The 14,231-nt window shown below is 40.7% G+C and overlaps 1 protein-coding gene across 7 annotated transcripts in view; it reads right to left on the bottom strand.

Annotated features, from left to right (window-relative positions):
- Positions 1 to 14,231, bottom strand: part of ESCO1 (establishment of sister chromatid cohesion N-acetyltransferase 1) — a 43,323-nt gene that overhangs the window by 15,036 nt on the left and 14,056 nt on the right. For 6 of the 7 annotated variants that reach the window (XM_084780721.1, XM_084780719.1, XM_084780724.1 and 3 more), the window contains exons 5-7: positions 10,724 to 10,787; positions 8,082 to 8,196; positions 6,271 to 6,402 (exon numbers count right to left, since the gene is read on the bottom strand). In XM_084780721.1, the coding sequence (XP_084636847.1) occupies positions 6,271 to 6,402; positions 8,082 to 8,196; positions 10,724 to 10,787 (311 nt within the window). The remainder of the gene's footprint in view (positions 1 to 6,270; positions 6,403 to 8,081; positions 8,197 to 10,723; positions 10,788 to 14,231) is intronic. The other variant, XR_014779009.1, reaches the window with a different exon arrangement.

Raw genomic sequence — 14,231 nt, 5'->3', positions numbered from 1 at the left:
GTCACTTTACAAAAAAAATGTTGAACTCTTGTTCACATGTTTGAAAAAAACACATAGGAAATAAGTGACAACTACCTCAAACGAAACTCATCAACAAATATTTGCAATGGAGAGGAAAAAAAACAGAAATAAGAAAACCCTCAGATTAAGAGAAACTTACATATATATCCATCAGTGCAATAAATGAACCTTAAATAAAATAAAGTAGATTATTTGTAAAGCAGTAAACCAAGAAAGAACACTTGAAATTAAGGGACTTCAACCATGCCTTTGCTTTATAAAGGCATAGTTGCATTCATTAAATCATTTCTGTTTAAAAAGAATAATATTTGGTGCCAGACACGGTGGGGCACACCTATAAACCCAGCACTCAGGCAGATCTCCTCTGTGAGTTCTCAGACAGCATGGTCTACAAAGCGAGTCCAGGACAGCCAAGGCTACACAGAGAAACCCAATCTTGGGGGAAAAATACAAATCAAACTTAGCCAAAAAAATGGCAACATCATATATACTTGTAATTCCAGCACTTAGGAAATTGACTACGGACGTTTAAACCACATACCAAGACCCTATCTCACTCAGGAAACAGAGGAAGGGAGAGTCCAGGATCAAGAGGCACAGACAGGATCCATGAGGCATGCTAGCCAGCCAGTCTAGCCAATCAGCAAGCTTCAAGTATAGTGAGAAAAAAACAATTAAAAGTGGAATGCTATGGAGGAGGCAGCCTGACATCAACCTCTAGTCTCCACAAGCATTTGCACATATATGCATGTACACATGTGCAGCATGTAGATACACACACACATAAACATACACACACACACACACACACACACACACACACACACGGGTGGATTTATTCAAATATCATTTATTTAAAAAAGGAAGTAGGGGCCAGAGACATGGCTCAGCAGTTAAGAGCTCTTGCAGAGGACCCAGGTACAATTCCCAGAACCCATGCGCTGCTCCACAGATGCTCCAGATCCATAAGACCCAATGCATACAGTGGTGCATAGATACACCCAGGGAAAACACTCATAAACATAAAGCAAAAACAAAACTGACCTAGTCAAGACAGTGATTAGGAGACCTAAAGTGGGGTCCAGAAAAAGGGATGCACACCTTTAATCCCAGCACTTGTGAGGCAGAGGTAGGAGGATCACTTTTGAGTTCGAGGCCAGGCCAGCCTGGTCTACAGAGTGAGTCCAGGACAGCTAGGACTACACAGGGAAACCCTGTCTCAAAAAAAAAAAAAAAAAAAATTAAGCCGGGGGTGGTGGCACACACCTTTAATCCCAGCACTTGGGAGGCAGAGGCAGGTGGATCACTGTGAGTTCGAGGCCAGCCTGGTCTACAAAGTGAGTCCAGGACAGCCAAGGCTAAAACAGAGAAACCATGTCTCAAACCCGCCCCCCCCGCCCCAAAAATTAATTTTTATGTGTATGGGTGTTTTGCCTACAAGCATGTATGGGTTCCTGTGTGCCTGGTGACTGCCGAGTTTAGATCCTCTAAAACTGGAGTTACAGACAGCTGTCAGCCCTCATATTTGTTCTGGGACCTGAGACTATAGTCTAAAAACAAGTGCTCTTAACTACTGAGCCATCTCTCCAAACTGTCAACTTGACTAACATTTTTTAAAACAATGATTTATTTGTTTTACAGTATTCTGCCAACAGGCCAGAAGAGGGCGCCAGATTTCATTATAGATGGTTGTGAGGCAGCATGTGGCTGCTCGGAATTGAACTCAGGACTTTGGAACAGCCAATGCTCTTAACTTCTGAACCATCTTTCCAGCCCCTTGATTGATCACCATTTTTAAATGGCCATGAAGAACAGGCCATAGGAAAATAACCACAACAACAACAAAATGAAAGCAGTGAGGTGGGTTAGAAGAAAACTGCAAAAGAAACCACAGCAGCTTGATGTGATGGCAGAGTTAACTCAAACAGAAGCACCTGGGATCTATTTGGAAGGTGATGTTTCCTAAGAGGTGACCTAAAGGAATGCAATAAAAATAAATAAAGCCTTTCTGCCACTGCCATGCCATCCAGACTGAGGAAGGCCCGGAAACTCCAGGGCTGGTAAGCCACAGCCTCACCAGGAAGCACCCTGGAGGAAGCAGTTAGTCAATTAATAAAAATGCTTCCAGCCAGAAGGCGGTGACACGCACCTTCAATCCCAGTACTCAAGAGGCAGAGGCAGGTGTATCTTTGTGAGTTCAAGGCCAGCCTGGTCTACAGAGTGAGTTCTAGGACAGCCAGAACTACACAGACAGACCCTGTCTTAAACACCCTCCATGTTCTCTACGGTGCAGATGCACACGCATACAAAAGATTCCATAACATTTGGCTATTTGGCTGGGGAGGGCTCAGCCTATTGTGGGTGGCCACAAGAAAGCGGGATGCGCAGGCCACAGGGATCGATCCAGGCCTCTGCACCAGATCCTGCCTCCAGGATCCTGCCCTGTGTGAGCTTCGGCGCTCACTGCTTTCGATGAACTGGTTGTTATCGGAACTGTAAGCGAAATAAACCCTTCCCTCCCCAAGTTGCTTTGGTTGTGGTGTTTCATCACTGCAATAGTAACTCTAAGACAGTTACTTTGCCTCAGATTCCTTTTTCATTCCCCCAAACCATTAGATTACTGTTTTTCTGGGCTGCAGATGGCTCAGTGAGTACTGAGCTTGCGACTGCAGAGGACCAGAGTTCAGTTCCCAGGACTCACAAAGGGTGGCTCACTACCACCTGTAACTCCAGGTCCAGGAGATCCAGTCCCCCTGTCTGCACACACATGTGTATTCACATCAACACATACACATAATTAAAAATAATAAAAATAAAATTTAAAATAACTCCTGATTTCTGCTCTATTCAGTTCTCTTTTGCCTAACATCCATTCATCTTTTTCCTAGTCACCTTTCAGAACAGTGAACACAAAGTACAAACAAGTCAGATTTCATATATATTCAAATTCCAAGTTAAAACTAAGTCTAACTAGATCATGATTTCCCTGCACTATACATTTAGTCATCTGTAACTACTCAACTTTCAGTGATAGTGCTCTCTAAAATAACTCTTGTGATGATAGAAACAGTCTGCATGGCAAGCATGGCAGCTTCTAGCAATGTGTGCCTACTAAATCCTGGCAACTGTGACTGAGGTCAGCATTTTCAGTTTCACATGGCTTACTGGCCACCACGCTAGACAGCATAATACTATAGTCATTTGGAAATCTGTCAAATTTTTAAAAATATATTTTTATTTAATTTTAACTTATGTGCACTGGTGTGAGGGTGTCAGATCTTGGAGCTACAGACAGTTGTGAGCTGCCATGTGGATGCTGGGAATTGAACCCGGGGTCTTTGGAAGAGCAGTCAGTGCTCTTAACCACTGAGCCAACTCTCCAGCCCCAGGAAATCTGTGAAATTTTTGTTCAGTTTCTCTACTCCTATATCCATTGGTGCCATATTAATTCAGCACAATGCACATCTTCTAGCTATTTATTTCTGCCCTCATCTCACAATGAAATATTTCTCTCCCTATGTATCAACATTTCTTTTTTCTTTTTTGTCTTTTTTTTTGGGGGGGGGTGTTTTTTGGTTTTTGTTTTTCGATACGGGGCTTCTTTGTGTAACAGAGGCCTGGCTCTGTCCTGGACTCTCTTTGTAGACCAGGCTGACCTCAAATTCACTGCGATCCACCTGCCTCTGCCTCACAAGTGCTGGGATTAAAGGCGTGTGCCACCGCTGCCCAGCATATCTCCAAATTTTTATTATAAGATTATATCACTTATGGAACTCAAAATTATTCAGCATCTAAAAGAATGGAAAGAATTCTAAATAGCATTCAAAATCAAAATATCACAATCTCACCTCTGTTGGGAGGTGGCCTGGTGCCGTATTCTGATGCTAATCTCTGGCCCCCAAGATCTGGTTGCCACCAGAGAGCACTTTCTCCTGCACACCTGTGCTTGTTGTGTAAACCTTGCCCTACCTACTCACAGTTGATTGGTTAGTAACAAATACTGAAGCTTGGGATTTGGCAGGAGAGAGATGAAGTTTGAGGTTTGCAGGCCTGAGGATGGGGGGGGGGGCCATGGGGAATGGGGGGGGGGCACAAAGCAGAATGAGAAAGGGCAGGTACAGGAGGAAGAAAAGGAGGTCATGACAGGTTAGCACACGGCCAGGTCGCCGTGGATGGAGAGACACACCCAGCTAAAAATGGTTTTGACTGACTTTGGACTATCACTACAGTTCAAATTTGTTGCTTCCTACGACCAAGAGTTATAATCATATGGATTTGAGATGAAATATTTGAACAGAGCAGTGGTGGCACACGCCCTTAATCCCAACACAAAGGAGACAGAGACAGGCTGATCTCTGTAAATTCTAGACCAGCATGGTCTACACAATAAGTCAGGGCAGAGCCCCCACTGAAAGGCCACTAACAACAGCAGTCTAGGATTCAAAACAACAGAAGTTTCTTTAAAGTTACTACGTAAATTTTTTCTTAATAATAGATAATAATATCCTTTCTGATCTAGAGGATGGATTCACATCAATCTTGGGTTTATGTAAGGAGAGAACAGTGTTACACTGTCCTAAAAAAGCCAGCCAGTCTCCTTAGAAAGTGGGGTTCCCATGGGAAAACTGCTACCAATAAACACTTTGGCCTAAAAGGGATATTCTGTTAATCAATATAAGGAGCCAAAATTAGGCTGGGAGATGAACGTGCAAGCTGCACACCTCCCACAGCCAAACTGAGTATATAGGAAGATAGAACAAAAAGTAGATTAGTGAATCTACTCCTCAACTTGATACCTAACTGTCACTCACAAGGTTATTTCTAACTCTCTGATACAGAATTTGGTATAAAGATGCAAAACAAGTTTAACTTTAGATAGAGTGGTATAGAATTCATGATTATTCTTCACACACATTACATATATTTCTACTCTAATATGAGGTATTGTGCCCATGTAACTCAATTATAATACAAGATTACTTCCAATAGCACCAACAAGTACTACTACAGGCTGGTTAGGATAAATAAGATATACAAATTAATTGTTCGTTAATCAAATCATGATTGTAAGATTCCAGGTGGCCTGAGCGCAGCCACCTTAACAGCTGTATTGTAGGCTGATAGCAAGAACAAACAGAGCAAGTTAGCATTGTTCACCAGGAAGCCCTCCACCTCACCCTGCCTGCTCGAAATTTACTGCCCCTACCTCACCCTGCTTGGAAGCCTCCAAGAAAAGGCCACATCCACATATCTTACCTCAAACATCTGCCAGAATCAAGTGCCCCCAACCCCAAAAAGGTCATCTTTGTTAGCCCATCAGTTGTTAACTAACCACTGTTGCTGAGTTCTGCTTCTGTAAAGGTTATTTAAACCCTCAGCTTTTGCAGGACAGGGTCCTCAACTCTTCTGAGCCTGATGGACCCCAATGTGTTGGATCAGTAAAATTCCTTCGCTTTTGCACCGACTCTGGACTCTGACTCTCTCTCATTGGGCTTCCAGGGATAGACTCTGATGATCTGAGTCTGATCATATCAATTACTAGTCTATTTTTATCAAGAACACACATCTTAGGAACAACAGATAGATATGATTGTATAGAAAGATAAGGTAAAAACAATTAGGTAAGGTCTTCAAAAACCTCGGAGACACGCAGAATATGGCATTTAGAAATGTTTTTATTTTAAAGATTCACTGACAATGAGACAGGTTAACTCCTGGCAACACCCTCACTAGTGAGGCAGCCTACCTCACTAAACCATATTTACTTTATGGCATTTTTTCAAAAATGTGCTAAAATTCTTTTTTAACTTCATAAAGACTAACTCTAAAAACAGCAAAGAGTCCCCAAATCACCTATTTGATAAAATATATACTATCAATCCCCAAATGTAAATTACACTAAGCTACATGGATATTTAATAGATTCATCCACAATAATTACTAAAAATAAAGGAAATTTTTTAAGAACTATACACAAGCCAAATAACACAGTCAGAAAGGTACAATAACCTTTTGAAAACCAATTACACTGAAAAACAACCTAAATTAAGAAGTCCACAGTATCATCTTGTTAGGATAAATTCCCTGGTTTTTATATTTGGGTTTCTTTTACAGTGAGCCAGTGTCTATGCATGCTATGTTTGCTTTGTACATACTATTCATTTCTAAAAACATAAAATTACTCAGTAATTCATTAGGAACTGGCCCAATTGCCTATCACACATGCTTTTACTCACAAGGTCTACTCACCACATACTTTACAGCACTTATGAACTGGTTGTGGAAAAGCAGGTGCTGGGTCTCATCTTCTGGATTTGAAGCCGTATAAAGCATTCCACAGATATTACAGGACACTGCTCCAAATCTTTTGTGTCCTGCATCCTATTTATAAAACAACAAAAAGTTTTCTTTCTTGCCAGAGTAACTATTTCTGACATAGCCTCCCAAACTATAATGTGACTATAAAGAGAGAGTTGCTTAAATTAAGATACTGAAGTCTAAAATCCGGGTGACCTCCACATGAACACAGTGGTGTGTGTGCACATTTGTGTGCTCAAACAAGTATGTATTCTCTCTCATTCTGTCTCTCTATGTCTCTGTGTCTCTCTCTGTCTCTCTCTCTCTCTGTCTGTCTCTCTCTCTCTCTCTGTCTCTCTCTCTCTCACACACACACACACACACCCCACACACAATAATATTAAAACTTATCTTAAAAAGCTAGTGCATGGGCACAAGCCTCAAATTCCAGCCCTGAAGTTTGCTGGCCAGACAGCCTAGTTAAACTGATGAGCTCCATGTTCAATGAAAGACCCTGTCTCAAAAAATAAGACTGAGTGTCACTAAAGACACCCTTGTTTGACTCTGTCCCTCACACACAGGCACTCATAATGCAACACATAAAAATTTTCCATTTATAAATTTATTTTCTCTCTTCTGCAATTGTGCAATTGAACTAAAAGAGGTACTCAAAGTTTCAGCAGGATCTTAGCAACATCACTAGTGCTTTATATATACCCAGGGTCAAACAGTAAACAGAAATCAATTGCAAATAAAAGACTACATAAAACTAAGGGGAAATTCATTCCAAAGGACTCAAACTCTCAGCAAATATTATCTGGAATTTATTTCAGGAATTTTTCTTCTTCTTCTTCTTTTTGAAATGGGTTCTCACTATATATCCCTGGGCTAGCCTTGAACTCACTATATAGCCTTAGCTGGACTGGAACTGAGTAAACCAGGCAAGCCTTCAAGTCCCAGAAATCTGCCTACTTCTGCCTCCTGAGTGCTGGGATTTAGGTATGTACCGCCATGCCTAGCATTTTTAATTAATTAATTTACTTATTTATTTATTGTCTAACAAAACTCTAAGCCAAGTTTAAGCAAATATACATAAAAATGATTGCCTTAAGCATATTTAAGTATACAGTTTGGTAGTTATTTGTTTTTATTCACACTGTTGTACAAATAATCTCTTAACTCTGCATTCATCAACAAAGCTCCCTACTCCCCATCCCTCCAAATCTGCAGCAGTCACCGTTCTACTTTCTTGGCACTTTACATAAGTAAAATCCCATAGTCTTTGTTTTTTTTATGATTCACTTCACTCAAGAAACTGTTCTCAAAGTTTATCCATACTATACCAAGTGCAAGGACCTCCTTTGTAAGGCTGATCCTAACATTGTGATTTCACACTCATCTACCAGTGGACAGTCAACCTGCCTCTACCCTTTGCACTGTAACAGACATGACACAAAAATATTGTTATTTGTACTAACTTTCGTGTCATTTTAATATTTGCATAAACTTCTGGGAAAAGGTAATCAAATGACTCATATAAGAAACAAATAGATGTAAAAAAAAAGGATAATAATTTGTTACGAATAAAACTAGAAACAAGGAAACTGAAGTATTATTTATTTTTGGAAGAGACTATAATAATACCAGGAATGTTTTCTATAATGAAGACTTACAATGACCAAAAAGAATTAACTTATATTTTAAGAATCGTATGTGAATCATTCACTTACAACACTTTACCAATAGAGAAGTTGTACACTTACTATGACCAGCTGTTTTTCATCCACTTTCTCTGATTCTTTCAGTTTCAAGGCCTTTGGAATTGTTATCTCTAAATGAGAATTACATTTCAGCTGAGAATGATTTGGTGGTATATACCTTAGGAAAGAAAAAGAAACTATTAGATATTATACATGCATATAATGTCAAATCATTGAAGACAAGAATATATTTTCTATACAACAATTTTCAATTTCATGGAGGAAAAAGATAACCACTTAGAGTGAGATTTTTTTTTGGACATTTAGTCAGTGGCAGAATAGATGCACAAGGACCTAAGGTACAGTCAATGCCTCGTATCAAATTTAAAAAGGAAATTATAGCCAGGCGGCAGTCTTTAATTGCATGCAGTATTCAGGAGGCAGATGCCAGCCTGGTCTACAGAGCAAGTTCTAGGACAGCTAGGGCTACACAGAAAAACCTTGTCTTGAAAAACAAAAACAAAAGAAAAGGAATTAAATCAAAAAAACTAGAAAAAGCATAGACTTGACTTATGATACCTTACCAACGGATTGTAAATATGTTATATTTGTGTTATGTGTGAGCATAGGCACTCGTGGCTTCTCGATGCAATGGGCAGACCCTACTGGTCTACATCAACCCCATAGAGTTCATCAGCCCTGACTTTGTGGCAGCAATGATCCCTAAGTGAAGTGGGCGATGCTTATGTGGGCAGCAAACACATTAAATCTGTCTCAGGTACCCAAACACCAGCTGAGGGCTATGAACGTGATGAGATTTTGAGGAAGATGTACCACATGTTGCTGGAGGTGGACGTGCTGGAGGGTACAATGCTGTTCCCAGAGTCTGTCTTTCCCCTATCAGACATGAGATCCCCAAAATGCTGCTGGATGACAAGGAAAGCCACCAATAACCTTGCTGCAGCAGCCATTCTGACATTCTTGGACTGTCTGTGTCTGTGGTGACATAGTCTGTTAACTAGTTATGCCATGGACTCAGACCTCCTCCAATGGCACAGAGCTCAGTGATCTTGAGCCCGATAGGTTTTGTTTTCCTCATTAAAGATTCTAAACCAGAAAAAAAAAGAAAAGAAAAAAAAAAGAAAAGAAAAGAAAGAAAGAAATCTTGTCATTTGTAGCAACACAGATGAACCTAAAGGATATTATGAAATTTATCAAGGATAGAAAAGCAAATATTTTATGGTCTCACATAGGGAAGCCAAAAAAGTTAACCTCATAGAAACAGTAGTTGCCAAAGCTAGGAAGTGAAAGGGAAGTCTGAAGGATGGAACAAGGATGACTGAGCCGTGGGGAGGCTATACCTGAAACATGCGCAGAGCACATTGGGCAACTGTGCATGTCAAAATAGCTATGAGTGTTTCCTACACAAAGAACTGACAGGTGTTTGAGGTGATGACTATGTCAGTTACTCTTATTCAACCATTATACCTTCCACGTCTATACTGAAAGATCAGTGTATCTCAAAAGTATGTATTATTCAGTTAAAAATTAAAAAAAAAAAATTTATTTAATTTTCTTTTATACGCACTGGTGTGAGGGTGTCAGATCCCCTGGAACTGGAGTTACACATAGTTGTGAGCTCCCATGTGGGTGCTGGGCATTGAACCTGAGTCCTCAGGAAGAGCAGCCAGTGCTCTTCACCACTAAGCCATCTCCTCAATTAAAATTTTTTAAGTCAGGAGGAAAAGAAAGCTACTAATTAATAAACAAAACTACAAGGTCTACTGTTTTTTGAATGTAGTTTTATGTAGTTTTTTGAATGTAGTTTTAGCCACCAAAATCACTTCAGTTTAAACTAAAGACTATTTGGTCATGAGACAAATAGGTCAGATTTACTTACCAGTGGCATTAAAGAGAGAATACCTTTTTATTTACTTAAAACATTCTCACATATCTATAATATATATTATTTCAAGGAGTTCAGAGAAAATAGCATTCTTTTTTTTTTAAGTTCCTTCTACTTCTACACAGTGTCTTAAGATGTATGTATGCATGTATGTATGTATGTATGTATGTATGTATACAATATTGTGTCTGTACATACAACTATATGCCAGTAGAGGGCACCAGGTATCATTAAAAATGATTGTGAGCCACCATGTGGTTGCTGGGAACTGAATTCAGCTCTCCAACCCCGAAAACAGCATTCTTAAAATATTGGCAGCATAAGTCATAAAAATTGGGAAAAGAATAAGGAAATGAAGACTAAGTCCTCCAGTTAGAAACTGATCCCAAATACTCATATACTCATACAAGTGGGCAAAGACACTATGTCTTCACCAAATAATCTGTAAGTGTTGTTAACAGAAAAAGCTGCCAACAAGCACAATGTCCACTAAGCAGATCCCTACTGAAGAGATCAAAGCTATTACATGACAAACATAGAAAAGGTTCAGTGATGCGGTGGTGGCTTCTGCCTTTAGTCCTAGCACTAGGGAGGCAGAGGAAGGCAGATCCCTGAGTTGAGGCCAGCCTGGCCTATAGAGCAAGTTCCAAGACAGCCAGGGCTACCCAGAGAACCCCTGTCTTGAAAACAAAACAAAGGCAAAGAATGCATTCAACAACAACAAAACAATGTGAGTAAATGATGTCTCCCAGCATTAACTTCTATTACAGTCTACTGTCCTAAGTTACTAATCCCTTACCTGTGCTTGCTGCTTATTGATGCTTCATGGCTGAGTGCACTGTGCTGCTGCTTAGGAGCCGAACCTGTGGTGTAATAAAGGACATGGTTGTATACTAAACAGTTCTTAAGGATTTCTTTAAGTGAGTGAGCATTTCATGCCATGCCTACATGTATACCTATGCCTTCAAAGGCCAGAAGAGGGTATCAGATCCATGGGACTGGAGGCAGATAGCTGTGAGCCATCATGTGGGTGTGGGGAATTGAACCTGGGTCCTCTAGAAAGAACCACCAGTACTCTTAAACTGTTGAGCTATTTCTCCAGTACAATATCTTAAAACATTTTAATGGCCCTCAATCTACTGGAAGAAATCACACTCTCTTCTCTCTCCCTCTTCCTTCCCTCCTTGACTGGCCTGGAACTCAGAGCTCCGCCCACCTCTGCTTTCCAAGTGCTGGGACTAAAGGCATGCATCATGCATGACACCTTGCAAAATATTTTTTTTTCCCTCCCCAGACAGGGCTTCTCTGTGTAGCCTTGGTTGTCCTGGACTCCCTTTGTAGACCAGGTTAGCCTCAAAGTCAGAGATCTGCCTACCTCTGCCTCCCAAGTGCTGGGATTAAAGGTGTGTGCTACCACTGCCTAGCAAGAAATCATTTTTATGGCTGTCCTGGACTCACTTTTGTAGACCAGGCTGGCCTTGAACTCACAGCGATCCTCCTGCCTCTGCCTCCCAAGTGCTGGGATTAAAGGTGTGCACCACCACGACCGGCTTTAAGATTCATTTTTTTTCTGTGTACATATGAGTGCATGGATACATGTACATGCACCACACACATGAAATGACCAAGGAGGACAAAAGAGAGTGTTGGACTTCCTTGAGCTAGAGTTACAGAAAGTGCCGGGCGTGGTGGCGCACGCCTTTAATCCCAGCACTCGGGAGGCAGAGGCAGGCGGATCGCTGTGAGTTCGAGGCCAGCCTGGTCTACAAAGTGAGTCCAGGATGGCCAAGGCTACACAGAGAAACCCTGTCTCGAAAAAAAACAAAAAAAACAAAAAAACAAAAAAAAAAAAAAAAAACCCAAAAACAAACAAAAAAAAAGAGTTACAGATAGCTGCCTGGTTGTGAGCCACCATGTGGGTGCTGGGAACCAAACCTAGGTTTCCTGAAAATGCTCTTAACCACTGAGCCATCTCTTCAGCACCAAGAAGTTATTTTATTTTATTAAGAGAGCATGAACATAAATACAGAAAGGTTGGAGAGAAGAAAAGGAAAGGGGGAATGGTATAATTAAAATCTCGAAAATAACTGAAAATTTAAAATAAATATTTAATAAAATTAGAACCTCCCTTTTAGATACTACCTTTCAAAAAGAGGAAGGAAGTGTAAAAAAAAAAGTTCTGTACTATACAAAAATCAGACTAAGGAGCTGCAAAGAGATCTAGTAGATTCAGCTTATCTCTCTCTCTCTCTCTTTTTTTTTTTTAAGACTTATTTGTTATTTATACCTATTCTGCCCGAATGTGTACCTGCCCGCCAGAAGAGAGCACCAGATTTCATTGTAGACAGTTGTGAGCCACCATGTGGTTGCTAGAATTGAACTCAGGACCTTGGAAGAACAGAGAGTGCTCTTAACCTCGGAGCCATCTCTCTAGCCCTTAGCTTATCTCTTAATTGCAGAAATCATTAACAAATATTGAATAAAAGAAATTGGCTCAAGCTGGGCATGATAGTACACACCTTTAATCCCAGCACTCAGGAGGCAGAGGCAGGTGGGTCGATGTGAGTTTGAGGCCAGCCTAGTCTACAAAAGCAAGCCCAGGACAGCCAAGGCTACACAGAGAAACTGTCAAAAAAAAAAGGGGGGGGGTGGGGGGGAGAAAGAAATTGGCCCAATGCCTGCATGATTAAATTGCAGGATAACCAGAACTATTACACAGAGAAACACTGTCTCCAACCTTGCCAAAAAAAAATTGTTTTATACAATCTTAATTATATAAAAAACTAAATTCAATAAAGATACTTTTTTTCAGTAAATATATTTCTCATGGTTGTATTATATTTACTTCTCCCTGCTTGAGTAAATTTAGGCACTCAAGAACAGCTGAATTCCCTGATCTCAGCATCTTACTTCAAAGTATACCTTACTTCAAAGTATACCAAAGTATACTTCAAGTATACCTTTTCATTACAGGGAATAATACAATTAGAGAGTTCTGGATCCACAGCTGCTTCATTAGACAAAGGTGAGCAAATATCTATCCAGCAGTTCAACGAATATTAAAAATCATGAGGTTATAAAAATAAAGCTTTTGAGCAGTGTAAGTGGAAAACTTGAAACATAGTTAAAGCCTTAACTCAAACATGGACTCACTGAGTACTGAAGGGTAAAGAGAAAACACACACACACACACACACACACACACACACACACACACACACACACACACTGGTAAAGCACAGATAAGAGATAAAGTCTGAGAAAGAAGTTGCTACCCTTAACTTAAGCAATTCATTACACAGCACTCAAAATAGGAGCTTGAGAAACAAAAGAACCTATGGTAGGCTGGCAAAAGATAGTATTCAGGCACTGCCACAAACCAGTCAACAGAAGCAACTCTCAGCCGAGCGTGGGGATACACACCTGTAATCCTAGCACTCTGGAAGGCAGAGGGAGGCAAATCTCTGTGAGTTCAAGGCCAGTCTGGTTTACAAAGTGAGTCCAGAATAGCTAAGGTTACACAGAAAAGCCCTGTCTCAAAAAACCAAACCCTCCCCCACACAAAAAAAAAAGAAAGAAAGAAAGAAAGAAGAAAGAGAACAGCAGTTCTCCTGAAAGAATTAATGACAACCACAAATTTAAAAACGATAGGAAGGGCTACAGATGCCTCAGTGGCTAAGAGCACCTGCTGTTCTTGCAGAGGATGCAATTTTAGTTGCCAGCACTCACACTACAAGGTCCTGCAACCACCTCTAACTCTAGTTCAGGGGATCTGCTGTACTCTTCTGCACTCCAAGGTCACACACACACACACACACACACACACACACACGTACATGCACACACACAAGTAAAAGTAAAATAAACCTATTTTTAAAAACATAGCAGGCCGGGCAAGGTGGCACATGGCTGTAATCCCAGTGGAAGCAAGTGGATCTCTGTGAGTTCAAGGCCAGCCTGGAAGTTGGTGAGTCCACACGAGCCAAGGCTACCCAGAGAAACCCTATCTCAAGAGGAAAAAAAAAAAAAAACCATAGGGGGGCTGGAGAGATAGCTCAGTGGTTAAGAGCACTGGCTGCTCTTCCAAAGGACCCAGGTCCAAATTTCAGTACCCACATGGCAGTTCATAACTGTCTGTAATTCCAGTTGCGGGGGTCTGACACCCTTACACAGACATACATGGAGGGTGAGGCACACCTGTAATCTCAGCACTGAGGGAGGCAGAGGCAGGTGAATCTCAGTCCAAGACAGCCAGGCCTACACAGAGAAACCTCATCTTAGAAAAGAAAAACTAAAAAGAAAATAAA

The sequence above is a fragment of the Acomys minous genome (assembly GCF_964271855.1).
Source record: "Acomys minous genome assembly, chromosome: 4".
In the NCBI taxonomy this organism is placed as follows: domain Eukaryota; kingdom Metazoa; phylum Chordata; class Mammalia; order Rodentia; family Muridae; genus Acomys; species Acomys minous.
This window is presented reverse-complemented; position numbering and strand designations above follow the sequence as displayed.